This window comes from Augochlora pura, chromosome 5 (genome assembly GCF_028453695.1).
Source record: "Augochlora pura isolate Apur16 chromosome 5, APUR_v2.2.1, whole genome shotgun sequence".
NCBI classification, from domain to species: Eukaryota; Metazoa; Arthropoda; class Insecta; order Hymenoptera; family Halictidae; genus Augochlora; species Augochlora pura.
In genome coordinates, this window is record NC_135776.1 from 13915278 (window position 1) to 13938830 (window position 23553).

At 38.4% G+C, this 23553-nt stretch overlaps 1 protein-coding gene across 1 annotated transcript in view; it reads left to right on the forward strand.

The window, feature by feature from the left end:
- Positions 1–20: 20 nt before the first annotated feature.
- The window catches only part of LOC144470036 (uncharacterized), a 63966-nt gene continuing 40433 nt past the window's right edge, over positions 21–23553 (forward strand). The window contains exon 1 of the mRNA XM_078180815.1: positions 21–74. Within this exon, the coding sequence (XP_078036941.1) occupies positions 21–74 (54 nt within the window). The remainder of the gene's footprint in view (positions 75–23553) is intronic.

Here is a 23553-nt window from a genome sequence, read left to right on the forward strand (position 1 = left end):
TGACGTCACGCGCCCAGAAGATGATGTTGCGATGCAGTGCCTTACTGCTGGAAGTTGAGGTCCAAATGATCCTTGTTAGAGGTGGATTGTCCTTGCTGTAGTCCACCGGTTTCCTCGTCACTTGGCCACTTCCTCGTTGTCTCGTTGCTTGCGTTGCGTTGCGTTGAGTGATGCCGCGATATCAATCGCGATTCCGACCACTCGACGTACCAAAAAATGTACGTTGCAAATCCGGCTCGAAGGACCAATTTATGTTGTGTCGTATCGTTCGCCTCGTTGACGACTTAGATTTACGACCGTTAACGAAGAAAGGGTGTAAGTCTAACTCCGGAGAATCCGTTTATTTACACTTTGTACAGAAGTTATCTCGATATAATTGCCGTCGCGTTATATAATAGTGGAATGATTCCTTGATCTTGCTACCTCGGTGCAAGATCAATTCTAACTTGAGTCACTTGTTGCTAAAACGCTCCTAACTTGCTGCCTTCGATGTACAAACGATTCTGGTAATTTCATGTCGTGCTAGCCTTTAGGAAAACTCGGTTGCAGAAGGAATTTGGTGGAAGTGGAAAAATGTTTAAGGTAGGGATGGGAAGGAACTCTGTGGTAGGGGATGTTTTAGCAACGTTTGACAGGGATTTCCTCCAGGTCTGAGTTTACCGTAAAAATAGCCGTCCGCGGAACGCTCGCGAGCCTGGCTTGGGCCTTCAGGCCTCTGTCCGCGGAGCCCTTTGGAAATCCCTGAGGTTTATGATGCCAGCGTTCGCTATTGAGACCGAGAACAAGAGATTGTAAACCGATTACCATGCGTCGCGCGAAATATTAAAATTACTTGATGGTTCGGTTCCTCAAAAATAGCTTTTTACCATTACTAGCATCATAAACTGTAAATTGGCCTTCCTTGTTTGAATGCCGTTCTTGGGGCCCGATGTCCAGGACGGAACAAAAGTGATACTTAAGATAACATAATAGTTTGGAAGAGACACTTGACATAGCATAATACTATGGCCGGGACACTTGAGACAACATAATACCATAAAAGAGACATTTAATGTAATATAATGTCATAAAAGAGGCATTTAATCTTATATAATGTCATGGTTATATTAACATAATGATTTTAATAACATAATGTTATGAAAAAGACACTTAACACAACATAATGATATGACAAGGCCACTTAACGTAACATAATGTTATGAAAGAGACACTCTGCGTGATATAATGTTATGAAAGGGTCACTTGACATAACATAATATTATAAAAGAGACACCTAACACAATATAACGTTATGAAGGGATCATTTAACATAACATAAAGAAAGGGACACGCAACATAATTAAAACAATCATCTCCCCGCACTGTATCGTCATTGCATCCACAAAGAGTTTACTAATTATTTGCAAAATCTTTTAGAAAATAGTAATTTGCATCAGCTCGACGTACGTCAAAAAATTCAATAAAGCCAGCCAAATATTCCCTCGTTAAATTCAAAATTTTAATAAATTCTTAGTAAACTGAATGAAATTTGCTCCGGCTGATGAGACTTTACTCGATGCATAAATGTTTTCAGTTTACTTTTATAGGGGAAAAATAAGCGAACAATTTATAGATCGCAAGACACGGCTGCTTTTAATAAAGCGTATTCAAATTTTATAGCAGCTCACTGGATTTAATAATAATTTCAAATATCCGCGTAGCGTCAGGCATCCTTTAATAATCCCAAAAAGATCTCATTTAATACCGTCTACCCGGTATCGATCAAATTCTCTCAAGTGATACCGTAATTTTGGACCATCCTGTAGAGGTGGACGAATTTAAGAACATTTTCGCGCCTTTTTCAATCGATCGCAATTATTAAAAAGGGAACAACATTTTCGTCTAACTTACAATTGATTGTAATCTACAATAAAAGCCAAAAACTGTCCTAAAATTGTTAAGACAATAGAAATTATTGTGAACAAGATTTGCAATCTATTTAAATTCCTTTCCTTACTTACAATTCATACCTATTTTCTACTAATCTTTTATATGCTATAATGATCAAATTATAGACAGAAAAAAAGCACGAAAATGTGCAGACACCGCAACAATTTTGTTGTTAACAGTTAAAACAAATTGACATGGATTATAAACATTTAAATATTGCTCGCCGAATCCGAATTTCGCGCAGTAATTGCTTGCGGTCGAGTCTCGTGATTTCCACTTAAACGATTAAATAATGAACATGATCTGCATCAAGCAATTTACCCAGATTATTTAACCAACTAATTATAAATAATACTTGCAAATAAGAATTAAATACATGTAAATAACGAAACACAGTTTACTCACTAGTTCTTCGTCGCCCAGATTGTTCAAACCACGGTCGCGTTTGGTCCTTGCATATTCGGCTGGAGACACCGACACCTGGAAAAACCATCGGAATAATTAAACGCCATAGATCACTGGCAGCGTGCGCGAAGAAGCGGCGAGTTAATGCCTCGGCGACGACACTCGAGGCAAGTTGCTGCGGCGAGCTGGTCCCTCCCATCGCCGACTGCAGTTTATTAGTTTCTAGTTAGAGTGTATAAGTAGCCGTCAAGAAAGTTCCTATCAGCCGTGACTAAACCAGGCTGATCAGGTGCAAGGGTTTCTCCTGCAACGCCTTCGCCGCCACCCCGCCCCCATTAAACCGGAAGCCGCCCCGCGCCGGGGCGTAATTACTCGATCGCAAGTGGCTTTCTAATTCGCTATCTATACCTTGCTTTTTGGTAACTCGGGCTGATTGGGCGAGCTTAAAGTGTGCGGCTAATCGAGCGTGCGAGAAATCGACTTTTGATACGCTGCGCGGACCTCGAGTCCTCGGATAAGGGCGCAAAATTAGGGTCGCGAGTCTTGTACTATGAAATATTATCAACGAATGTTGTTTTTCAAAACATCCGTAATTTTTACAGAGTAAAAAATTTGTTGCTGTAATGAATATTATATATATTTAATTCAATTTTATCTTGTATTATACATGTATGTATATTGAATTTAAGACGTGAATAATCCTATGCGAATAACAATGAATCGTTAAATTTTGTCACATTAAAATGTCTATACAGTTTAACGAGTCTTTTAAGACAAGCATATTGCAAATATCAATATTTAATCGTAGTCTCCGTAGTATTATTAATATTAAATATTGATCTATGAAAAATGGTCATTGTCATGATTATGTCAAATATCATTTGTGATATATAGAATATAATGGAATACAATGATATATAAAATGTGTGATATATAAAACATATCAAAATACGATAATGCCTAAAATATATGACATATAAAACACACTCATTTTATATCTTACATCAGAGAAAAATATCAATATCTCAACCCACATTAAACTGCCGTAAAAATCGCTAATAAAGCTGAAGGTTGCCGTGGAACAACGATGGCATAATTCATTAGGATAAAAGCAGTAGAAATCGGCGGACGACTCGACACGGTATAATACATTCATAATAGCTGAGTGGTAGTAATTAATTCATGCTAAAGACACGATTCCCTTGTTTCAACCGATAACCGTTTCCATACGATTGGAGGTATTACATCATCGCCGCTATTAACATGACACAGTGTCAACGGAGCAGAGTAATCATCCTGCGTTTAAACGTCCCGCTGCGGCAATCGGGAGATCCCCTAACAGCGACGCGGCGAATCGTAATACAAAATACAACAACGCTCGGCTATGGAGGGCGCTTTTATGATTCCCAGCGGGAACGGGGGCTGGACCATTTCTTGGTCACGTCTGGGCGCAGATGTCTTATACATACATATGAGCAGCGAAGAAGAAACTTCGAACGTTATATTAGAACTTTCCTGGCTAACAAAGCGTGACAGATGCCACTCGAAAATATTCTGCTTCGTTAAATCTGGACGAGAGTGAACTTCAAACTTTGTCTTTGGTATTTCGGGGACGTTCGGAGATTATTATTATAATAATTAATAATATGAATTCTTTGCCAATATTCGTCTCGGAGAGGTACAATATCTGGAGCCAATTACCGAGGGATAGTCGATTACAGTACCCCCCTTTTCTATTTTTTAAGTATAGCTAACTTTCTGATTACCTATACTTTCTATTAGCTAACTTTCTCACTATCACTATTTGCTGTTTCTGATATAAATAAATATCACATGAATTGTTTCCTTTTCTTATACTAAATCCGTGAAATTTTCTGTAGAAATTAACATAGCTGTCGTGGATTAAAACAAGTAAGTTCTAGCAATATTTTATCTCCGATGGTTGCAGAATTATGTGTAACATTAAAAATTATTTTTCAATTGAATAGCTACATGCAAGTAAAATTTCTTTACACAAATAATAATTGACTTCTTTAAAATAAATAAAGACCTTCAGAAAATGAACAGTAAAATGAATAAAGTCAGTAAAGTCAATAAAATCAATAAAGTCAGGAAAGTCAATAAAATCAATAAAGTCAGTAAAGCCAATAAAATCATACAAATAAAATGAAACAGAAAAATATCATCAGCGATGATTCCATCGCTAAAAATCTTTAGCAGAGAAATAAATATAATTTGGAGAAGTTTACATCGAACTTTTCTACGGATGATTCTATTATTCTAAATCTGAAATAAAGTGGAAGAACGTGGACGAATTTCAATAAAATTCTTTGCTCCCACGAATCTCGAAAACTCCGGTATGCCGTAAATGTACGGCAGTCGGTAAAGGACTGTTAAATAAACCAGGAAATGTTAGTCAGAGGACTGTCAGGTAGAAATGTCTTTTTGTCTCGTGTACTTCAAAAGCTCCGAGCGAAATTCGATTATTGGCCCGAGCTCCCTTATCGCAAATACACCATTCAACCCTCCATGGCTTCCTCATTTGCATTTCTATATTCCCTTCTTATCGATTTATCCGGAATATTCGTTCTTATTCTTTCTATCTCCAATTTCGAAGATGAGAGAGCCGGTGCCTCGCTTGAACTTCTCCGCTCGGCTTGCGCAAAAGGTCAGTTTTGCGAGCAGCTGATTTTATTACCGGTGTCATTTAGTATGCGCATAATTCCCGCCGCAATTTTTCAGGCGATATTCAAATTCTGGTCAGCCCCCTTGCAATTAGTTTTTCAATATTATCTATAATTTTATTAGCTGTTTAAACTATTAAAAAACGATCGATAATTTTGATTATTTTTGTGGACTAAGGAAATTCTGCACCCCTTTTTGTTCCTGCAAAATAATTAATAAAACACGGAGCTTGCATGGAGATCTATCGGCGTATTTATTACAAGTCGTACAATAATTACGGAATTAATTCATCCTATATAATTAAATTTACATGAAAATTTATATAAGAAAACTATGCGCATTATCTGGCTATTTTTCGTAGATAGAATCTATGCAGATTGCACTAAAATATAAATTATTACGTTGCATAAAAATCGTTAACGAGTATAGATGATTTCTACATGTTTAATCACCTCATTGGTTATTCCGTTCGATTGCGTTCTGCAATTACTTTTCCAGCGAGGCGAACGCAAACACGATGTTTAAAATTAATGTTCGCGGGCTGTCGATTACTTTCGTATGGCTGGAATTCTAATTGACGATTATGAGCGGTACACGGTTCATTTCGTTACAACTTCCGTATAAATATTGTTCGGAATTAATCGAGCCCCGACAGTCCATACTTAACGAAATCGCGCGCAGCCTTCCGGAAATAAACTTTCCTGTAATTGGGAACGCGTTTGCGTCATCGCCGCGGTCAAAGAGAGGCGGAAGGAGGTACTAAAGGCTGGTCGATTAATCGGCGATATTTATTTAATGAATTCCCGCGGACGTGGGTTTGGTGTAACGCGCGATAAACGGTTCCATAATTAAAATTCAAACGGAAATTGAATTCGTTAACGCGCAGCTGATAATAATCGGCGCGCCGCTCAACACCCGCGCTGTTCCCACGTGTACGGAGCAATTGATCCACTACGAAACATCAGATGCAATTTAATGCAGCGTGGCTCGCCAACGTTGTCGACCCCGGTAACCTCAAAAATTCTGAATTTTGCGCGACGCTAAAAATTTCACAGGAAAACATCGCACCCCTTTCGATCATAAAAGTTCTCGAATAATTGGCGGCGTAATCTGATACCCAGGATAATTACATATTAAACAGTAATATATAATAATGTATAATAATATGTAGTAATTGTTAATAATAATATATGATTTATTTGTCAATTTTAATTCTGGAATTCTTTATAAATATTTTGTCTTAGCACTGGACAGAATTTTTTAAAATTGCGATTTAGTATATATTTTGTTAATTATAATGTTCACATCTAGTTCCTTTAAAAAGCGTATAATCAAAAGAGTATCCAGAAGCGTATTTAATTTGTTTGGTAAGAATTACTGTTTCGATATTGGAGACGATTGCATAAGAATTTTGTAAGACTATTTATTTGATATAATACTTTATACATATAATATTACATGAATGTGCAAATATTTTATTAACCTTGACCTATAATTTGCGTCAATATTTTATTAATTTCTATTAGCTCTTAGCTATTAGAATAACGTAACATTATCTCTTCTACTATTTCCTAATTTTTCCCCCTCTAAAATATAACCTTACAGATAACTAATTAGTTTACGGCAACACGCTGTTGAACAGTATACAACTAAAAATGCTTGAAAATGCACACAGAGAACAGTGTAACGCGAAAGACAGCGCGAAACGAAACGGAAGCTCAAAGGGCGAATGCAAAAGTTAATATTGAGCGCGCATGACAGGGTGAAAAATAATAATGCCGGGCAAACACCAAGCAGAGAGTAAAAGCTTCCGGAATATCAAAGATAAGGTTTTTCCCCGGCGAAACGCTACGCGCGCCGCCAAATAATGAAGCCAGCCTTCAAAATCTGATTATAAACCTGAATACCGACCCTCTTGCGAGCGCGGGATAATTAACGAAAATCGAAACGTTGCGCAAAGTTTCGCTATAATCTCGCCGGGCAGGGGTAACTAGAATCCATGATGGCGGCCCGGATAATAGCAACCGCTGTGCCGCGTGCTCCGGAATTTTCATAAGTCGAATCGCGTGGTTGAAAAACTTTAGCGCAAGAAAACGTACGAACTTGGAATTGAAATTGAAGCTTCCGTGCGCTTTTTAACCCCGTTAGCTGCGGCGGGGTGTAACCTTTTAACCCTGTTCTTGTCGGAACACTTGTATTAAATTTTTGCTGTTTAAGCAATTGTACGGGAAACTCCAAGAATATAGGATTAATGAAGTAAAGAATTAATCAATTGATAATGTAGTATAATTAAGGATATAATGATAAGTAATAATAATATTATATAATATAGTATAGTATAGCATAATATATGCTGTACAATAAAGGATAGTATAACATATCGTGTATATTATAATGCAATATATTGTAACGTATACTATAGACTTAGTGTATAAAGTATATCAATATGTAGCATATATTATAGTATAGTAAGGTATAGTATATTATATCATATAGTACAGTACAGTGTAAATTCCAGTAAAGGAAAAACCCCTTCAAATAATCTGAGGAATCCCTCATTGACCCCCGTATAACAATTACTTAAATAACGAAAACAAAATTTCCACGGCAACGAAATAAATGTTAATAAACAAATTAGCAGTTTTGCGTTTTAATTACGAAGCACGGCAACTGTTTTTCCATAATGATGTCGGGTGGACTGCACAAAAGATTAAAGGCTGGAGCAGTGAAATCCGGCTGGATCTCTCTTCGAAAAGACTCCGGCTGGTCGCCTTTGATGGAACTCGCTAAAAATAGTGACTATTGTACGCAACAGAATGGAACGCGTTCATTACCAGGCTGCCATGACCACGGAAGCTGTTACGGTAGATCGATCGGGCTGATTTTTAAAAATGGGATGAGAGTGCCCGCGTTTTCCGGCGCCGATTGCTTTTTAGCTGGAATCGAATATGCGCTCTCTAGGATTGTGGTCAACTAAATAATTTCACGTGCGCGCCCCGGTTTGTGTTTATTGTAACCTGGATTGCTTGGGTAAAAACGTTTGACCGGGAAAATCGCGCGTTTCAATTATTCGCGCCCCGGTGATCGAGATATCGTTGATTTGTACTATTTGGGAACGGCACGCGTGCTCGGGCGAACTTGTGTCACTGTAATCAGGTTCATTGAGACGACTGGAACAGAGAGATTATAGGGGAAATCCTCTTGGCTGATTGGACAAGCAAAGTAGGGATGATTATAGGGGTTAACGAAATATTTGTTTTAGCTTTCGTAAAAATAAAAGAGACATTTGGCTGGTCTTGCTTCTTTTATCGGTGGATAACATAGATATATATCCTAGAGAAATTGTTAACTATTGAAATTATTTAGTAATTTTTAGAAAATAAAGACAGCAGAGTGAATATCTTAGCATTCGAATATCTTTGGCATATTTAGAGATATGGGGAAACTTTATTAATAAAAATAGTTCTGTGTAGAGAGATCTAAATAATATGGTAATCATATCTTGTAGTTTAAATATTAACAGACACTATAATTATTTGTATATAAAAATTAAATGTATTTAATTTACTAAATTCCTTACTAAACCATAATAAATATCTGCGATTTATTCAAGTTACTACTATACTATAATTTTGTTAGAAATGATTCCATTTTAACTAGCATGAGATAAGTAAATATTCAATTCCTTTCTCCACAATTTTAATAGATTGAAATTAATTCTAGCAGTATTTTTAAATCCCCATGTTTGTTCTTACATTTTATCAACGTATTGTCACAGGAGCATAAAATACATAGTTTAACTATTGGTATGAGGATGATAACCTCTAAGAAAAATATCAAACATTACATTTATAACAATATTTTCTATTCCTGCGCAGATTCACTTCTTATATGTTTTAATATAATATTTTACGAAAATGTTCCGATTAATTACTGCGAGATCGTTTTCGAAATGTTTTATAACGAAAATTCACGTATCCCGGGGGTCGAAAGCTTACCTGTGCCCAGCAGAAACCCTTCCACACGCGTGAAAACATGTGCTCGACCCACCCTGGGAACGAAATTCACTCCAGGTTTCCGATTACGATCATGTTTCTTACAGCTCATTATTCTTCCGTCGTCGTTCTTTATTACTGGTTATATTTTGCAGACCCAAAACGAATTTTTGTTATTCCATACACGAACAAAATAAACTTTTAAACATAAACTGGTCCAGAGAACAAGTATTGTTAACCCCTTACCGTACTTTAACGAGTCAGACCCGTGATGGAGATTTCTAGTAATAAACTATGAGGTATTAATGTTCATCCATTTCTTTATATTTCTTTATAACAATAAATTAATCCATTATTTACTATTTATTATTTATTATTTCTTTTATTACGTGAAAGTAATAAATAAAGGAATAATGTAATTTCCGTGCTTGCAAACGTCAAGGAATGTTTTTTTTTCGCCAAACCCTTGGAATCTGCAAGCGGACAGCTCAAATGGTTATTACGATCGCCGACCGTGTGTCGCTATAGCCTCGAAAGTAATGACACACTAAATGACTCAAAAAGACGATTAGCACAGTTTTGTAGAGCAGAGACAGTTCTATCGAACACTTTGTCAAACAGCAACAAATCGTTGTAAAATAAAAGGAAATATAAAAACGCTACGAACTTGTTCCCCAACCCAATATATTCATCTGAAATATTAACCCTTTGCACTCGAAGCCATTTTTACTCTAAATCTGAAATAATTTTTCTAGTGTACAGTATTTCAATTTTAAGCTATGAAAGCGTATTTTATATATATCAATTTTACTCTCACGATTCATACCAACAGTTTCATTTTCAAAAATTTTTCTATTAAACTTTGTGGCTATAAAAATTATTTTGAAGGGTGATAGAACAATTTTAGTGGTGCCTCAGAGTCACCACTCGAGCGCAAAGGGTTAAACAAGGAATATGTATATCAAAGGGCGATCATTCTCCAACGAAATATTTCCCTTGAAAATCGCGGAGAAGAAAGCCCGCGACGAGGGGCGGAAAACACACGATTCCACTAAAAGACAATGGTCAGCTTGGACGGAGAAAGGGTTGAAAGCCTCGATCATTTTCAAGAATGGCCCGGCAGAGCTGGCTACAACTGGGTCATCGAAAGACACGGGCATCCAGTCGGAGAAGAACGCCACCCTCGGAGCGTGTTCCCTAACGAAGGAGAGTCTCCATTGAAAAAGTGTTCCATCAAATAGAATTCCGGAGCGCATCGGAGGGTAACGACGGACGCAGGGACACGCCGTGCTTGCACCGTGAACTTTCGTCCAAGCGCAATCTCGTCGTTCCAAGCCCGAACATTTGATCGAGCAGCAGCAGCAGCGGGCCCCAGAATGTTCCCAGCGGCGTGATCGGCGCAATTTCTTCCGTGACGTGGCGCTAACAACCCCGTCGTGTCACCGCGCCAATAACGAACGGCGCCGGATGGAGCAGGCTGCTGAAAGCGCCGGGGAAAAAATGGGCTCCGACGCTACACTTTTCTTCTCCGGTGTCCGACACTCTCTCTCTCTCTCTCTCGCGCGCGCGCGCTCACTCTGCCTCTCTCTTTCTCACTCTTTCTCTCCAGTTCGATTTTCCCTCGCGGCCTGCCCTAGCGCTCATAACCTAGATTTTAACGGATAGCAAACGCACGTCCGCCTCGGTCGGCCTACCCGACCTGCTCGTTACAGGTCGTCCGTTTCCTTTCAACCCTTCGCCTGGGCCCGCCGATGGCCACCGTTCGCCGATACCGAAGGATCTCCAGCATCCAACCCTCTCTCCTAACCCACCCCGAGCCAGTCCTTTCAAAGAGTCCAGGCCATTGATTCGGGATTCAAGATTCTGGGTCAACGGTCTTCCTTGTCCTCCTTCCTTGTTTCTCGAGGGGTCACCGCAGGGGGTGAATTGATATTCAGTGGGAGAAGAATGCTCGGGTTTCTTCGAGTCTACCGGCTGCACCATAGCCGGCGACCGCGTAGTTAGTGTGCTTAATGCTATGTCTGGTGGTTCGACTGGGTTTATGTATCATTTTGTCGAGGTTGTTAATGTCCTGGAGGGTGTTTTATGGGGAATAGAGAAATTGTTCTGGAAGATTTTCCCATGAAAATGGCGTGAGATGCAACTGAATTCGGTCTCGTTATTATATATTTATTTTCATGGGTATTTGTATATTTATTTGTATATTTATTTCTATGTTTATATTCATTTCTATATTTATTTTTATTTATTTATATACATTTCTTTATGTATATATGGTAACTATGTATTTTGGACCCTGTCTGATATAAAACTTTCTGATTCTTATGAACTACAGCATTGAAAAAATTAACGAGAACCTTCATACCTTAATAAAAAAGCAAAATAACATAAAACTGATTAGCATAATATATACCTCTTGGAAGTTATGGAACTTCCACCTGAAACATTTACTCATAGAACAAATATTTTACTACCTATATGATGTCATCGTATTACGAGACTCGCCTAATATAAACACATAGATAATAATTATTCCATATAATATTAACAACATAATAGACCTTTAATTTGAGAACATGTACTGCAAACATTCTATAATATTTACCTCGATGAATCCTCCCACGGCGTTAAATTCCACCGTCTCGTTTTCTTTGTAAGCGCACGAAAACCGACTTAGAACAACGCCTACAAAAAGCAAACAGAAATGTATGTTTAAGAACGGAAGAGAATTGTAGAGGTAACGTCCGAGGCATAAAACCAAGTGCCTCGATCCGCAAGAAACGGTAACGCGGCCACGACCGTCGACAGTCGTCGTTCGCGCAGTAAAAACGGCGTTTTTATCCCGCGTCGAACGAAGAAGTTAACAGAATCGGTAGAATCGAAGTTTAAGCAATTTTCTTTAACTAGAAGCGAAGTGGGCCCGCCGCGGCGGGTAGATCCAATCCCCGTAAACGTTTTTACGGGTGGCTCGATAGGGATCTACATTCTGGAATCGCGGGCCATTTACGATCGTCGACGGAATTGCACGGCCGCGGAGAAGAGCAATTTCGGGGGGAGTGACGCGTCGCAAATGGGGGACAGTGTCATTCATTTTTGCGCCATAAAGGAATTCCGCGGACTTTTCGAAACCGTCCCGCATGGCGGAGCAAGGTATTTCCGCGTTAATTAAAGCACTCGAGGCGGAGGACTCGGGATGTACGAGCGCCGATATAATACCGGAAACACGATGGACTTGCCTAAAAAGCACGCGTGCGAAAAACCGATTAACCGGCTCCCTGGAGCAAATCAGATTTATCGGATACCGCCGGCCCAGAATCGTCCTCAGTAATTAACCGAGTTATTCACCTACGAAGCAAAAACCCGACGTCGCCTACCCTCGCATCGTGTTGTCGCTTTTTGACGTCACCTGGCCAGTTGTTTCTTTCGTTCCGTTTTGACCGCGACTTCTCGCGATACAGCTGCCAGCTGCCACTGAAAATCGTCGATTATAATTAGCTTACAATGGACGAGGGGGCTCGTAGACAGCTTTTACGCGTTTGTAGATTTTTAGGATATGATTTATGGCAACCGAAATAAATCAGATAACTGGTCGAGGCATTCTCTTCTTCGGAAAGTAATTTCGTTTTTTTTACCAATAAAAGGTAGTAGAGAATAGTACGGATCATCAGTTACCGTACCTGTGTTTTCGGACGTGATTAACTTTATATTTATTGATTAATATAATAATAGAATTCTTTGAATTAAAAAACTGAATACGTATTAATCAATAAATATAAAGATAATTATTCCAAGAAGCAAACCAAAGGCACAGGAATTGGTCGTTCCACAGTAACATGCTCCACTATCCCGTTCATATCTTTAACTAGCCAACAACTTCACTCTAGACCGTATTATAAAAAGGTTCTCCACTAATTCCACAGTAAATTCCACAGTAAATTCCAGAGTATATTTTACAGTATATTTTACAATGAATTCTACACTACACAGTCGACACACAATTTCGTGTCGCCACTCGACTCAACCTTTATTCCCCCCCATATTTGTCCAGCTCATTCGCTTACTAATTGCATCGTCGCACGATCGTCAATTCGCATTTTAAAAATAATGCGCTATAACTATAATTACAGAAAAATATCCGTCGCTTTGCAAGCAAAGTACCTTCGTTTAAATTGCACTGTTAACGAAACTACAGCGAATCATAACTAAATTGACTCGGCGCTTCGAAAACACGCGCCGCGGATACGGCTGGAATGTAGGTTAGTGGCGCGAATCATGTAGAACGAGACCAATTCGCGCGTTTTATCTAGAGAATTTGCCACGGGACTTCAATACGATGATCAAAGTATTTTCGCCGATGCTTTCAAATTAAAGTCCCGGTAGGGGTGCCCAAACGTCCGGAGATTATCTTCTCGCGAAAATGAAATCTCGCGCGCGGCACGAATTAATTCGTCGCTCGCTTCGCGCCATTGCCCTTCGTGGAAATTAATCTCGGAAAATTCGAACTGGTTCAACGTGGAAATTTGTGGGTAACCAAGAAATTTCGAACGTCGCTTCGGACAAGCTGTCGCATTTTTGTGGAAACGATTTTATCGCGGACGCGCGTGCTGCACGGCGTCGTGCAGCTAATTCCACGGCGACGTTTCATTAAAATTATAAAGTATTTCCCATTAAGCTAGAGAAGTACATCCTAATCCTATAATCTGCCAGCAGGACGAAATTACGAGTCCTTTCGACGCGGAAGCTGCTTGGTTTCGATATTTTTTTTAGGGATCCCCGTTTCGCCAGGCTAATGAAAAATCTTTTGATCAATGGCGACGACAAAGGGCACAAAAGCTCGCCAGTTGGACCGTGTTTCACGTCTGAAGACCGACCTGCCGTACATGTTCAACGGGCACAGTTCATTATGCCGGTTTCGCAATCCCTCCGCCGTGCACAAAGTGCTACTTTTTCGTTCTCTTTCCTTAATCTTCTTATTCGGTGGTGCCGAGTGCTTGTTGCTCCGATTAATTATAAGCAGCAGGAATTGTCGCAGTAGCATTGTTATAGTATCATTAATACAGTAATAATAGTAACAGTGTCATGGTAATAAAAAATATTAAAAATACCGTGAAATGTTAGTGTCTGTCGATGTTGAATAATATTGAATTATTATAAATTGGTTATAGTAGCTGAGGAGTTATAATCGAAACTCATCGATCAGAGTACTTTTCGTCTATGCTTATGGTTGCCTACAGTAGGCTAATAACTTATACTTAATACTAATATTTAATACATAATACTAGTACTTAATACCATTATTTGCCATACCAAAGCGTGAATCCGAGGAGGAGGAGAAGATCGCCACAAAATATAAAATTCCCCATAACAGTTAGCTCTTATTTTTCTTGCTTAATAAATTAGATGAACAACGGAGAAAAACACTTGCGCATCTTCTTTAATCTACGATAGCTGTCCCAGAAGACTTCGTTCGAGCGGACGCCTTCTTATATTTTCATTATATGTACCGGATCTAAAACCATCCCCTTCATCCTGTATTTATGTAATATTTAATTAAACTTCTAGCAGCCATAATGCGCGGCAAGTTTTTCAAGCGGGTATGGCACTTTAATTATCGCATAAAAACACCACGAGCCGCTCTCATCAAGCTGATTTAATCAGTAAATGAATTTACCCGTTAAATTCCTTGCTCGTCCGCGGTGATTACATAATTGTGGTCCGGATTCTTCCTCTCGTCGCGAAAAGGGTGACAGCGACCGTCTAAAATATTCATCGTCGGCGAAATACGATGTTCGTGTCACCCTTCACTATTTCTATTATTTTTTTCCCTTTATTTTTCTGTGGAAAGCTGTCTTCAAGGGGTTGCTTACAGGATTTAACTATTTCAGAGATGTATAAAATCGAGTTTGCTAATATTATAATATATTGTATGTATTATTATACTATAATAAATATCTAAATTAACTAGATGTCCTCATATTTATTATTTATTTAATATACGACTCCTTCGCCTTAATTTTTCTTGTAGAATACACGTCGCGTAGGCTATTTTCTGCTATTGTCCTTTTCTATTAAAATTACAAAAGTCCCCGTGAGTCTTTTAACAGTACAATATTTAATCATGACATTCGAATGTTTATTAAATTCAAAATAAAAAAATACTAAGTTACAAAGGTTCTTGGCTGATCATTGATGCAAAAAATGTTCAAATTCATATTATGCTAGAAAAGAAAAATAACAAAAAAGTTAAATGTCACCATGTATGCTCTGCCCTCTATTCCTAAACATTTTTTTACACATCATATAGTTCACAAGAAGAACTAAAACGAAACAGCTAAATGGATCACCTTGTATATAAACGTTTAAATAAATATGAATACCTTTAAATATCTAACGTCGTCTTATTTTCTCCGATAGGGGGTCCGATTTTCATGGTTTCGGGGGGGGGGGGGGGGGGTCAAACGGAAAGCACCTGGTGACGTTCAGTGAAAGAAATAATTGAAAGTTGGTAAAACACTCTGGTGCTAACTCGATAAGACCACGGAAGATTAAAACGATGAGAAAACAACGAGCCGTTTACTTTGTGAATTCAGTGGCTCTGTTTGCCTTCGGTTGTTTGCTTCACACCGGTTCCCTGTTTGCAGAGAAATAGGATTTTCCATTTCTCAAATACTGCGGGGGCGACACCCACGCTTTCGGGAGAAGAATCTTCACAACAATTCTATTTACCTTAAAGTTTGCCACTCGAGGACAATTTATCGGTTCCATCCAGTGAATCCTCTTTCATTAAATTGCTATATTCCTCTGTTGAATCAAAATATTCCCTTCGAGCCTACAGATATATTGGATCTACCGTTGGAAGGAACTGTTAATTTTTTTAAACAATATAGTAGCGTAATTTTTGTTCCTGCAACCCCTTATATACAGTAGATATTGTACTGCAAATTCTCCCAAACTGACCTTCATAATTATAAACAGAAATGGACATTTGAAGATGAGGAATTTTCGTTTTTATATTTTATGCTTGTTCATAATTGTTTTTATAGTGTTAATGATATATATATATATTCAATTTTTTAGCTCTCATTATCTTTTGGTGTTTCGCAATCAATAATTTGCAACGCCGTGAATTTATCAGTGCATGTGAATTGTTATCAGCAACCCTAAATCCTTTGAATTCTCTCCCTTGCAAGACAATCCCCTAACAAAAGGATTTCCTGCTCCTCGAGCTAACTCTTGTTTCCAATATTCCCCTGTTCCATTCCGATTATTCTTTGTTATTCTCCGGAGAACCGTGAAATTGGGGATAACCGCGCTTCTTACGTTTCCTTTTGTTACAATCACCTCGGACGAACGCAAAAATGTATTTAAACTATCTTTTAGAACCTCGGTTAACAAGTAAACAATATTCTTTCTTTGATAAGTAATTGGAGGTACAATATTATGAACATTACAGCCTCTTGATTTTTACATAGTTATTGCAGCTACAGCAACGCCTTAAATAATATAGTGATAATACGATAGTAATATAATAATAATAATAAAATAATATAATAAAAGTTACGTCGAAGCAAAATAAATCTAATTATTTTCAAGGCTCAGCCTCGAGAAGTATACTTTTAATTTCGAATATTCTGTAAACCTGGAAAAACTGTATAATGAACAGTTACTTTTTGTTTATTTCACTAAAATAGTTCACCAAATTAGACCATTCTGTATATTTATTTACAACTAGTAAAATAAATTAATTAAATTGGCATCCGTCGAAATCCGAGCAAAATCATTTGCGTGCTGCAGAAAGATCATGACAGTCGCGAACTCCACACCGGATACGAAATTTCGGTGACACGTGTCGTCTTCCAGAGCCTGATTTTCCGCATGGAATGAAAGGAAAATGCACAGCAACGCAAATTACTTAGTAGCTCAGTGAACCGTTCCACGCAAGAGTCAACTAGTTCGAGTTTAATCGAAAGCATTCGGGCAGGCGCGCCAGAATTTCGCAGTGGCGGCGGCTAATGCCAATTCTCTGGGAATATCTAAGCATCCGTCGTCGTAAGACGATGTTCCGTCGCACTGTAGGCGGTGTCGGCGACGTGAATTTAATGAACGTTTCGCGCTCGAAACGCCACTCGTCGACGAGGAAACGGGAAGCTTCGACGAGGGGGGTGTCGCATCTCGGCCGTGAAAGCGCTCGCGGTGTGGGCGATGAAAGGTAAACGAGACGCACGATTCGACGAAATGACAGAGGGGCGCGTACAGAAAGGAACCGGAGGCACAAAACAACCCGGTAATCTGTCTTTATGCAACCCCGTCCCGTTTCTTTCGCGTTTAGAATCGCGTGCATGCTCGTTGAGGATTCAAGTGTGTGACGCAACCCGCTGTGTCGGATCCGAATAATAAGTGGCCTCCCATCGTTTACTGACTTTTGATGCTGCCGACGAGCACCGGAAATCGTCAGCTCCCTTCAACGCGTTATGAAAACACTACCCCGAATTTATAACACAGCGACTGCTTATTTATTCGTCGAAATTTATTTCGCCGGTTCCAGAATTTCGTTTTTGTTTATCAACCACCTCCTGCAAGATGACGTACAATGTTGGATAAAACTGTAGCATGCTTTCAAATTGACGTTATTTTCACTTATTTAAGATACTATTTATTTATCTATACGAAATACTACTGTAAATATAGACGAATAAAATATAATAGAATTGACGTCAGTTTGTACAATTTTATTTAAGGAACAGGAATTCTGGAATATAGAGCGACGAAATAGTAACATATTCAACTAAAAATTATGTATAATAATAGACGAACGAATGCTTTATAGTTCAACTATTCAATTTTACCAGACATCTTCGGTCTATTAATTCTGATTATTAATATTACAAAACTGTGACAATGATCATCTCTAAATCCAATTAACATAGAATAAACATGCAAATAGAAGAAACATATAAAAACTGGATTAAGCTACAAAGAACGTATAAAAATATAATCAAAGTAGAACGGAGCGAAGCATTGAAATACGACGACGTATTAAAGGAACTGAAATTACTTTGACCAAACTTCATGCCTAATTGATTGCGCTTCATTAAAGTTTGATTCTGGCTGCGTGAGTAGTGCAGGCGGTAAACACGTCTTGATAGGAGATATTTTCCGTGTTCCAGTTTTATTAGCAGCGGCAGTCACTTCGTAAACGGTTTATCTTGAATTTTAACATTGATGTTTGCGAGCGAAATGGTTGGAGGGGTTGCGAGTTCAACAGGTAAAGCGGACTTCGGTGTTCACTATAAACGAGCGCCCTGAAGACTAGAGCGTAGCTTGTTGAACGTCCGATGTTAATTTCTCGACGCGGAAAAACTGATTCAACGTCTGTTTGCGATGGAAAAATCGCCTGCTTTTAAATAACGTCGCAATTTCGTTTCCTCGCTCAAAAAGATAGACACAATTAATAGCGGGAAAGCGACTTTAGGTCACATTTTAACCAAACTGTACCTTGGACATTATAAAAGAGAAGGTAAAAAGTTTTGTCGATAGAAATCATTCGGCACTGACGGCGAATTGTTGATTAATTACGTTTTGCTTTTGGTAATCAGTATATAATTTTGACATTACTTGCAGAAGTATTACTTTCAACTTATGTTTTAGGAAGAAAGGAAGTTTCTCATACAATAATGTAATCAGAATATAATTATAGCACATAATTATATTATATTATATACAATAATATATTAGAATAGAATGACAATTAGAATTAGAATTGAATAATTACAATATAAAATTTAATAAGGTAATGTTAGTTTCAAACCATTTCCACAATTATCTATGACAAAAATATTATATTTGTGATGTATTATATTCCAAAGTTCAGAAAAATTTAATAAATCACATAGTACAAACATTTCGTCCAAGATACAGTCGCATATAAGCAATATCATTCTAAACGAATGCATCAATCAAAAGTGCTGTTTATTGATGCATTCGTTTAGAATGATATTGCTTATATGATTTTTACAGAACTTGGTCAGTGTGGCCCATCGTGCATTCCCAGGACGCTCTGCAGTGGAAATGTTTCCGGTGCATCAGCTGCTATCATTTCCAGCGAATTTCCAAACAATTTGTCGCGCCGCGGAAGCACGATACTCTTACAATCTCCCCTGACAGAGCTATTAACAGCGACGGGGATCCCAGCTGGTCCATCTTAACGTAATCGATCACCCTCCTCGGCTATCTTACCCCTTTCCAACCCCTTTTCCCAAGAACGGACGCTGACGTAAACACGTGTTCACTCGAAAGACCGACTGTTTCGGGTGTAAATAACGCCAGCGGCCGAGAAACCGAAACTCGGCTCGTGGCGAACAAGAGGGTGGCGAACCAGGGGGATGAAAACGACCGAAGAGGACGTGGCCACTTTTAATTAGAATTCATTTATAGGCGAGCGTTGCACAATTGAATCCCCGCCCAGCTATTTCATTAATGCCGAATCTCCTGTGGATCAACTCCGGCCGCTGATTGGAAGTACTCCGCCCATGATCGATGGATGATACCCATTCCGGGGTGAAACCGCTTCACCTGAGAGACCGTGTCATCGAATTAACCGGCGCATTATCGCGCGTGACTCGAGCCGCCCCGGTAAATTTTTAGTCGGTCGCCGGAGGGATTCGGTTTCCCACGTGTCATCCGATCTGTTTCGGATGCAGGATCGTTTGTACGCGGTCGACGCTGCGTTTTTCGCATAGTTTGCGGCCAGATCCCGCGAGAAGTAGCTACGCGGGCGTGGTAGTCGCGTACAGTGGCGCGGGGCGATTATCGAACAAGCATTTTCAATTCTGAGCTACGACCAGAAGCCCGGCGTCGTGCTTTTACTATCTCAAATTGCAACCACTCAATTTTCCTATAAATCCATGAAATGATAAGACTGTGAAATAATGTTTGAACTAATCGCTTTGATGATTATAAACATTAAAAACAATGTCATGGAATATCTATAAACGATATCGTTAAAATGTATTTATCAAACTGGAAGATATGTTTTAGCAGTTCCAGAAGTTGGATAGCAATTTTGTATTGTACATTGTATTGCCACATGCTATTAAGCCCTTGCCGTACTATTTTCTTCATAATCACAAGGACGAGCACTTTCTCTACTATAATGGTTTTTTAGAAGGAAAAGGGAAAATATTTATCGCGTTTATCTACATTTACTTAAATGGTTAAAATGCCAATGGCAAGAGGACAGAATTTTATTCTGGTTTAGAAGAACGGAATAACATTTACATTTACATTTAACATGATATTAATAGAAACTTTTATGACGATCCGGACTCGTCAAAATACGGCAAGGGGTTAATTTAAAACTTTTTAGTGATATTTAATAATTATAGTATATCAATAGCGTCCAACAGAAGTTAAAACTAACGGTGTAAAATGCTACGAAATCCGCGTGCCTGTGTTATTCTCGACGTTCGCGCGTAAGAATATACAGCGTGTGTGATAAAAAAAAGTACAGCCAACGCGTTTATAAGAGGAAAAGTAACAAGATTGCGCAGATCGCAGACATCGTTCGAACATTTTCGACGTTTCAACGGGTAACCAGCCTTATTCGCTTCTGTTCCGGTCGATGAAATATTTCCTGCGACCGGGAGAATTTAAAAATTGCAGAAATTTCATAATCAAGACCGTCCCACCCTGTACAGAGTGCGGCGCGCAGTCGAAACGAGTCGATTAATGGAAACCAATGATGAAAGTTTCAATTCGATTCCCCGCGGAACTGTTCAACGGTGAAAAGTAATCAAAACTCCGGAATCAAAACATTTTCAAAAGGGGCAGAATTTGAATTGCTATGCAAACCTCCTTTAAAACGTAGCCATTGACATAGCCATTTTGTCGATCCCGTGGCTACGACAAAAATGAAACCGGGTGAATTGAAACGAGCAACTCTTTTGCCAACAATAACACACCGGTCTCTATAAAAGCGATACTTTATCGACAGGAAAAAATAACAATACACTAAAAATATATTCCCGAAAAACGGTGGTAAATCGAATACACAAAAACATCGACCCCATGAATCTTGCTAAAAATTCATACTTCTTCCATTCATTCGCACAACGAATTCCCGTCGGATCGATTAATAACCTTGAACGCAGATCTAATGCAGTCGTGAATAAAATATTATAAAATAGATAGAAATAGTTTTACTATTGACGAAGTTATTATTATTTCGCGATAGTAAAAGAAAACGAAAGAAATATTACTTTGAAATTCATTGAATCAAGTATTAAATAATACATGAATATAGTTATCATTATAAAATATAATATAGTTATAATTATTAATCTATAATATAATAAATTATAGGATATTAAATTCTATATAAAATTATAATAGATAGAATTTCAGAAATACAAAGGTTACCCTATTTACGGCTTATCCAAATAAAATAGAAAATACGAAATTGAAATTGAAATGGTTATGTCTGAAAATTGCAAGGATCGTTTCTTTTAAACAAAAAGCGTTACCAAATTGTTCCTAGGAAGAAAGACAGAGAAATTTCGACGGGATTCACGGCGATTCGTCGCGAGGTGGATCTCCATATTGATTTCCATGCTCTCAGTTGCCATCTTCCCATTCTCTTTGCCATTGTCCGTCTCCGAGGCTACCGCAGAAATTCCGGTGAAAATTGCGAGCACAATCGGTCCACACGGCCGCGTGGTCGACGCGTGCACGTCCGAGATATTTATTGATTTTTTCCGTCTTCACGGCTGAGTTGCCGGCCGCGATGAAGGCCGTCCCAGCCTCCGCCGCAGAAATCTACTTTGCCGCTTTAATTAAAATTTTTCGGTCCCGGGGTTATGTCACGATCGGATCGGCGCATGGACCGCGGGACCGCGAAACTCACCGCTCCGCGAAACTGTCGATTCATTAATTCGTTAGAACGTTAATTAGTTGCATAATGCGCCGCTTAAACCGGACTCGAGAGGATTTTGGTCGGCAAACAATTGCCGATACTTCGCGGCCCATTCATTGTTTCGCAGTGCTCCGTTCTATATTGTATTATCGTGTAATATCCCAACCAAATTGATATTCCTCTAATTAGACCGCGAATTTTTATGCATATTTCTGTGCAGACCTCTCAGATGCGAGAGAACGTACAGCTTAAAAAAATCTTTCTTGTCGCAGTTAATAATATTCCACTTGACCAAGCAAATTTTTCTTTCCTTCGAATTTTAGTGCAATGACGTTCGAAAATGAGAATCATCGCGAATGTAATATAGGTGGTGCATTGAACTAGAATGCAGAGACACGTATGATTGCGCCGAAATTTGAGCCAGCAATGCATGTATATTGGGCGTGGAACGTCGTTAAGACTAATTACTAATTGAGCAAATAAATTATCGAAGAAATAATAAGCGAAAATAGGATGGTACTTTTAGGAGTATAATAGACTATTGTATAATGCGAGAAGGTATCCTAAACAATCTATAAAAGTGAATCTCGTTTAACATTATCAGCCTGATTAAAATTTAAATATATAGAAGATCCGAATATAAAAGGAAAAATATAAATTATATTAAATATATAGAAGAATCGAATTTTTGCAGAGACAGATACAAAACTCGATTGTCTCGCATGCAGGAGACATTTTTAATGTCAAAGATACTACGATAAATGAAATGAAGATCATAGAGCCTGGAAATGGAATAGCAATCGGTGTCCCTACCGCATAACGCCACTGTTGTTGATATCAAATTACATTTTCAGCGCGTCAACCAGCGTACACACGCTGGCTGACCACTTGTGCGGTTATATCACTGACAACTGCTCCAGTTTCCGTGTTTTCGAATCATGACTAATTTATGATTGACCAGCTCACTCGCACATCGTGGTTTAATCATTCAAAATTTTCAGAGACCGCTGGAAATTTTTCTATTGCAGAAACTGCTGCTATTTTTTAATAATTATCTCCATTTCTCCCTTCCTAAATTAATGGCACCTTGTATTCAATTTTAACATAAATCGTAAGCAAAATTAGTCACACTTACTAATTACCTCATACAGAGGTAAAATTGGTACTGTTATATCTATTAATATTTTATAGTGTTGGTAATTTAATACAGCAATTTATAAAACTATAATAAAATATATTTGTAAATGTAAATGTATCTCTTGAAGAATATGCTATAGCCTGATATATTCGTCAGATTATAATCTGTACACGATTAAAAATTATTACTATTAATTACTATTATCCTTTACACAATTTTATAGATTATTAGATTCCACAAATTTCATCAATTTTCTAAAGAATTGCATTAATAATTATATCCTGTTTTGCGGGAAACGATACTTATATTTAAAAGTATGGTTGATGTAAAAGCGTAAATGGTTCAGCAATAAATAACACGCGAGTAAATCATTGTTTAATTGCGGCAGTAAAACCGTCCGCCGCTGCACGATATTTTATGTTTCCTGTACTCCGAGGACCATACTTTAATGGAACATGATCCTTTCCGCCGTGATTAATTATTCCCATTCT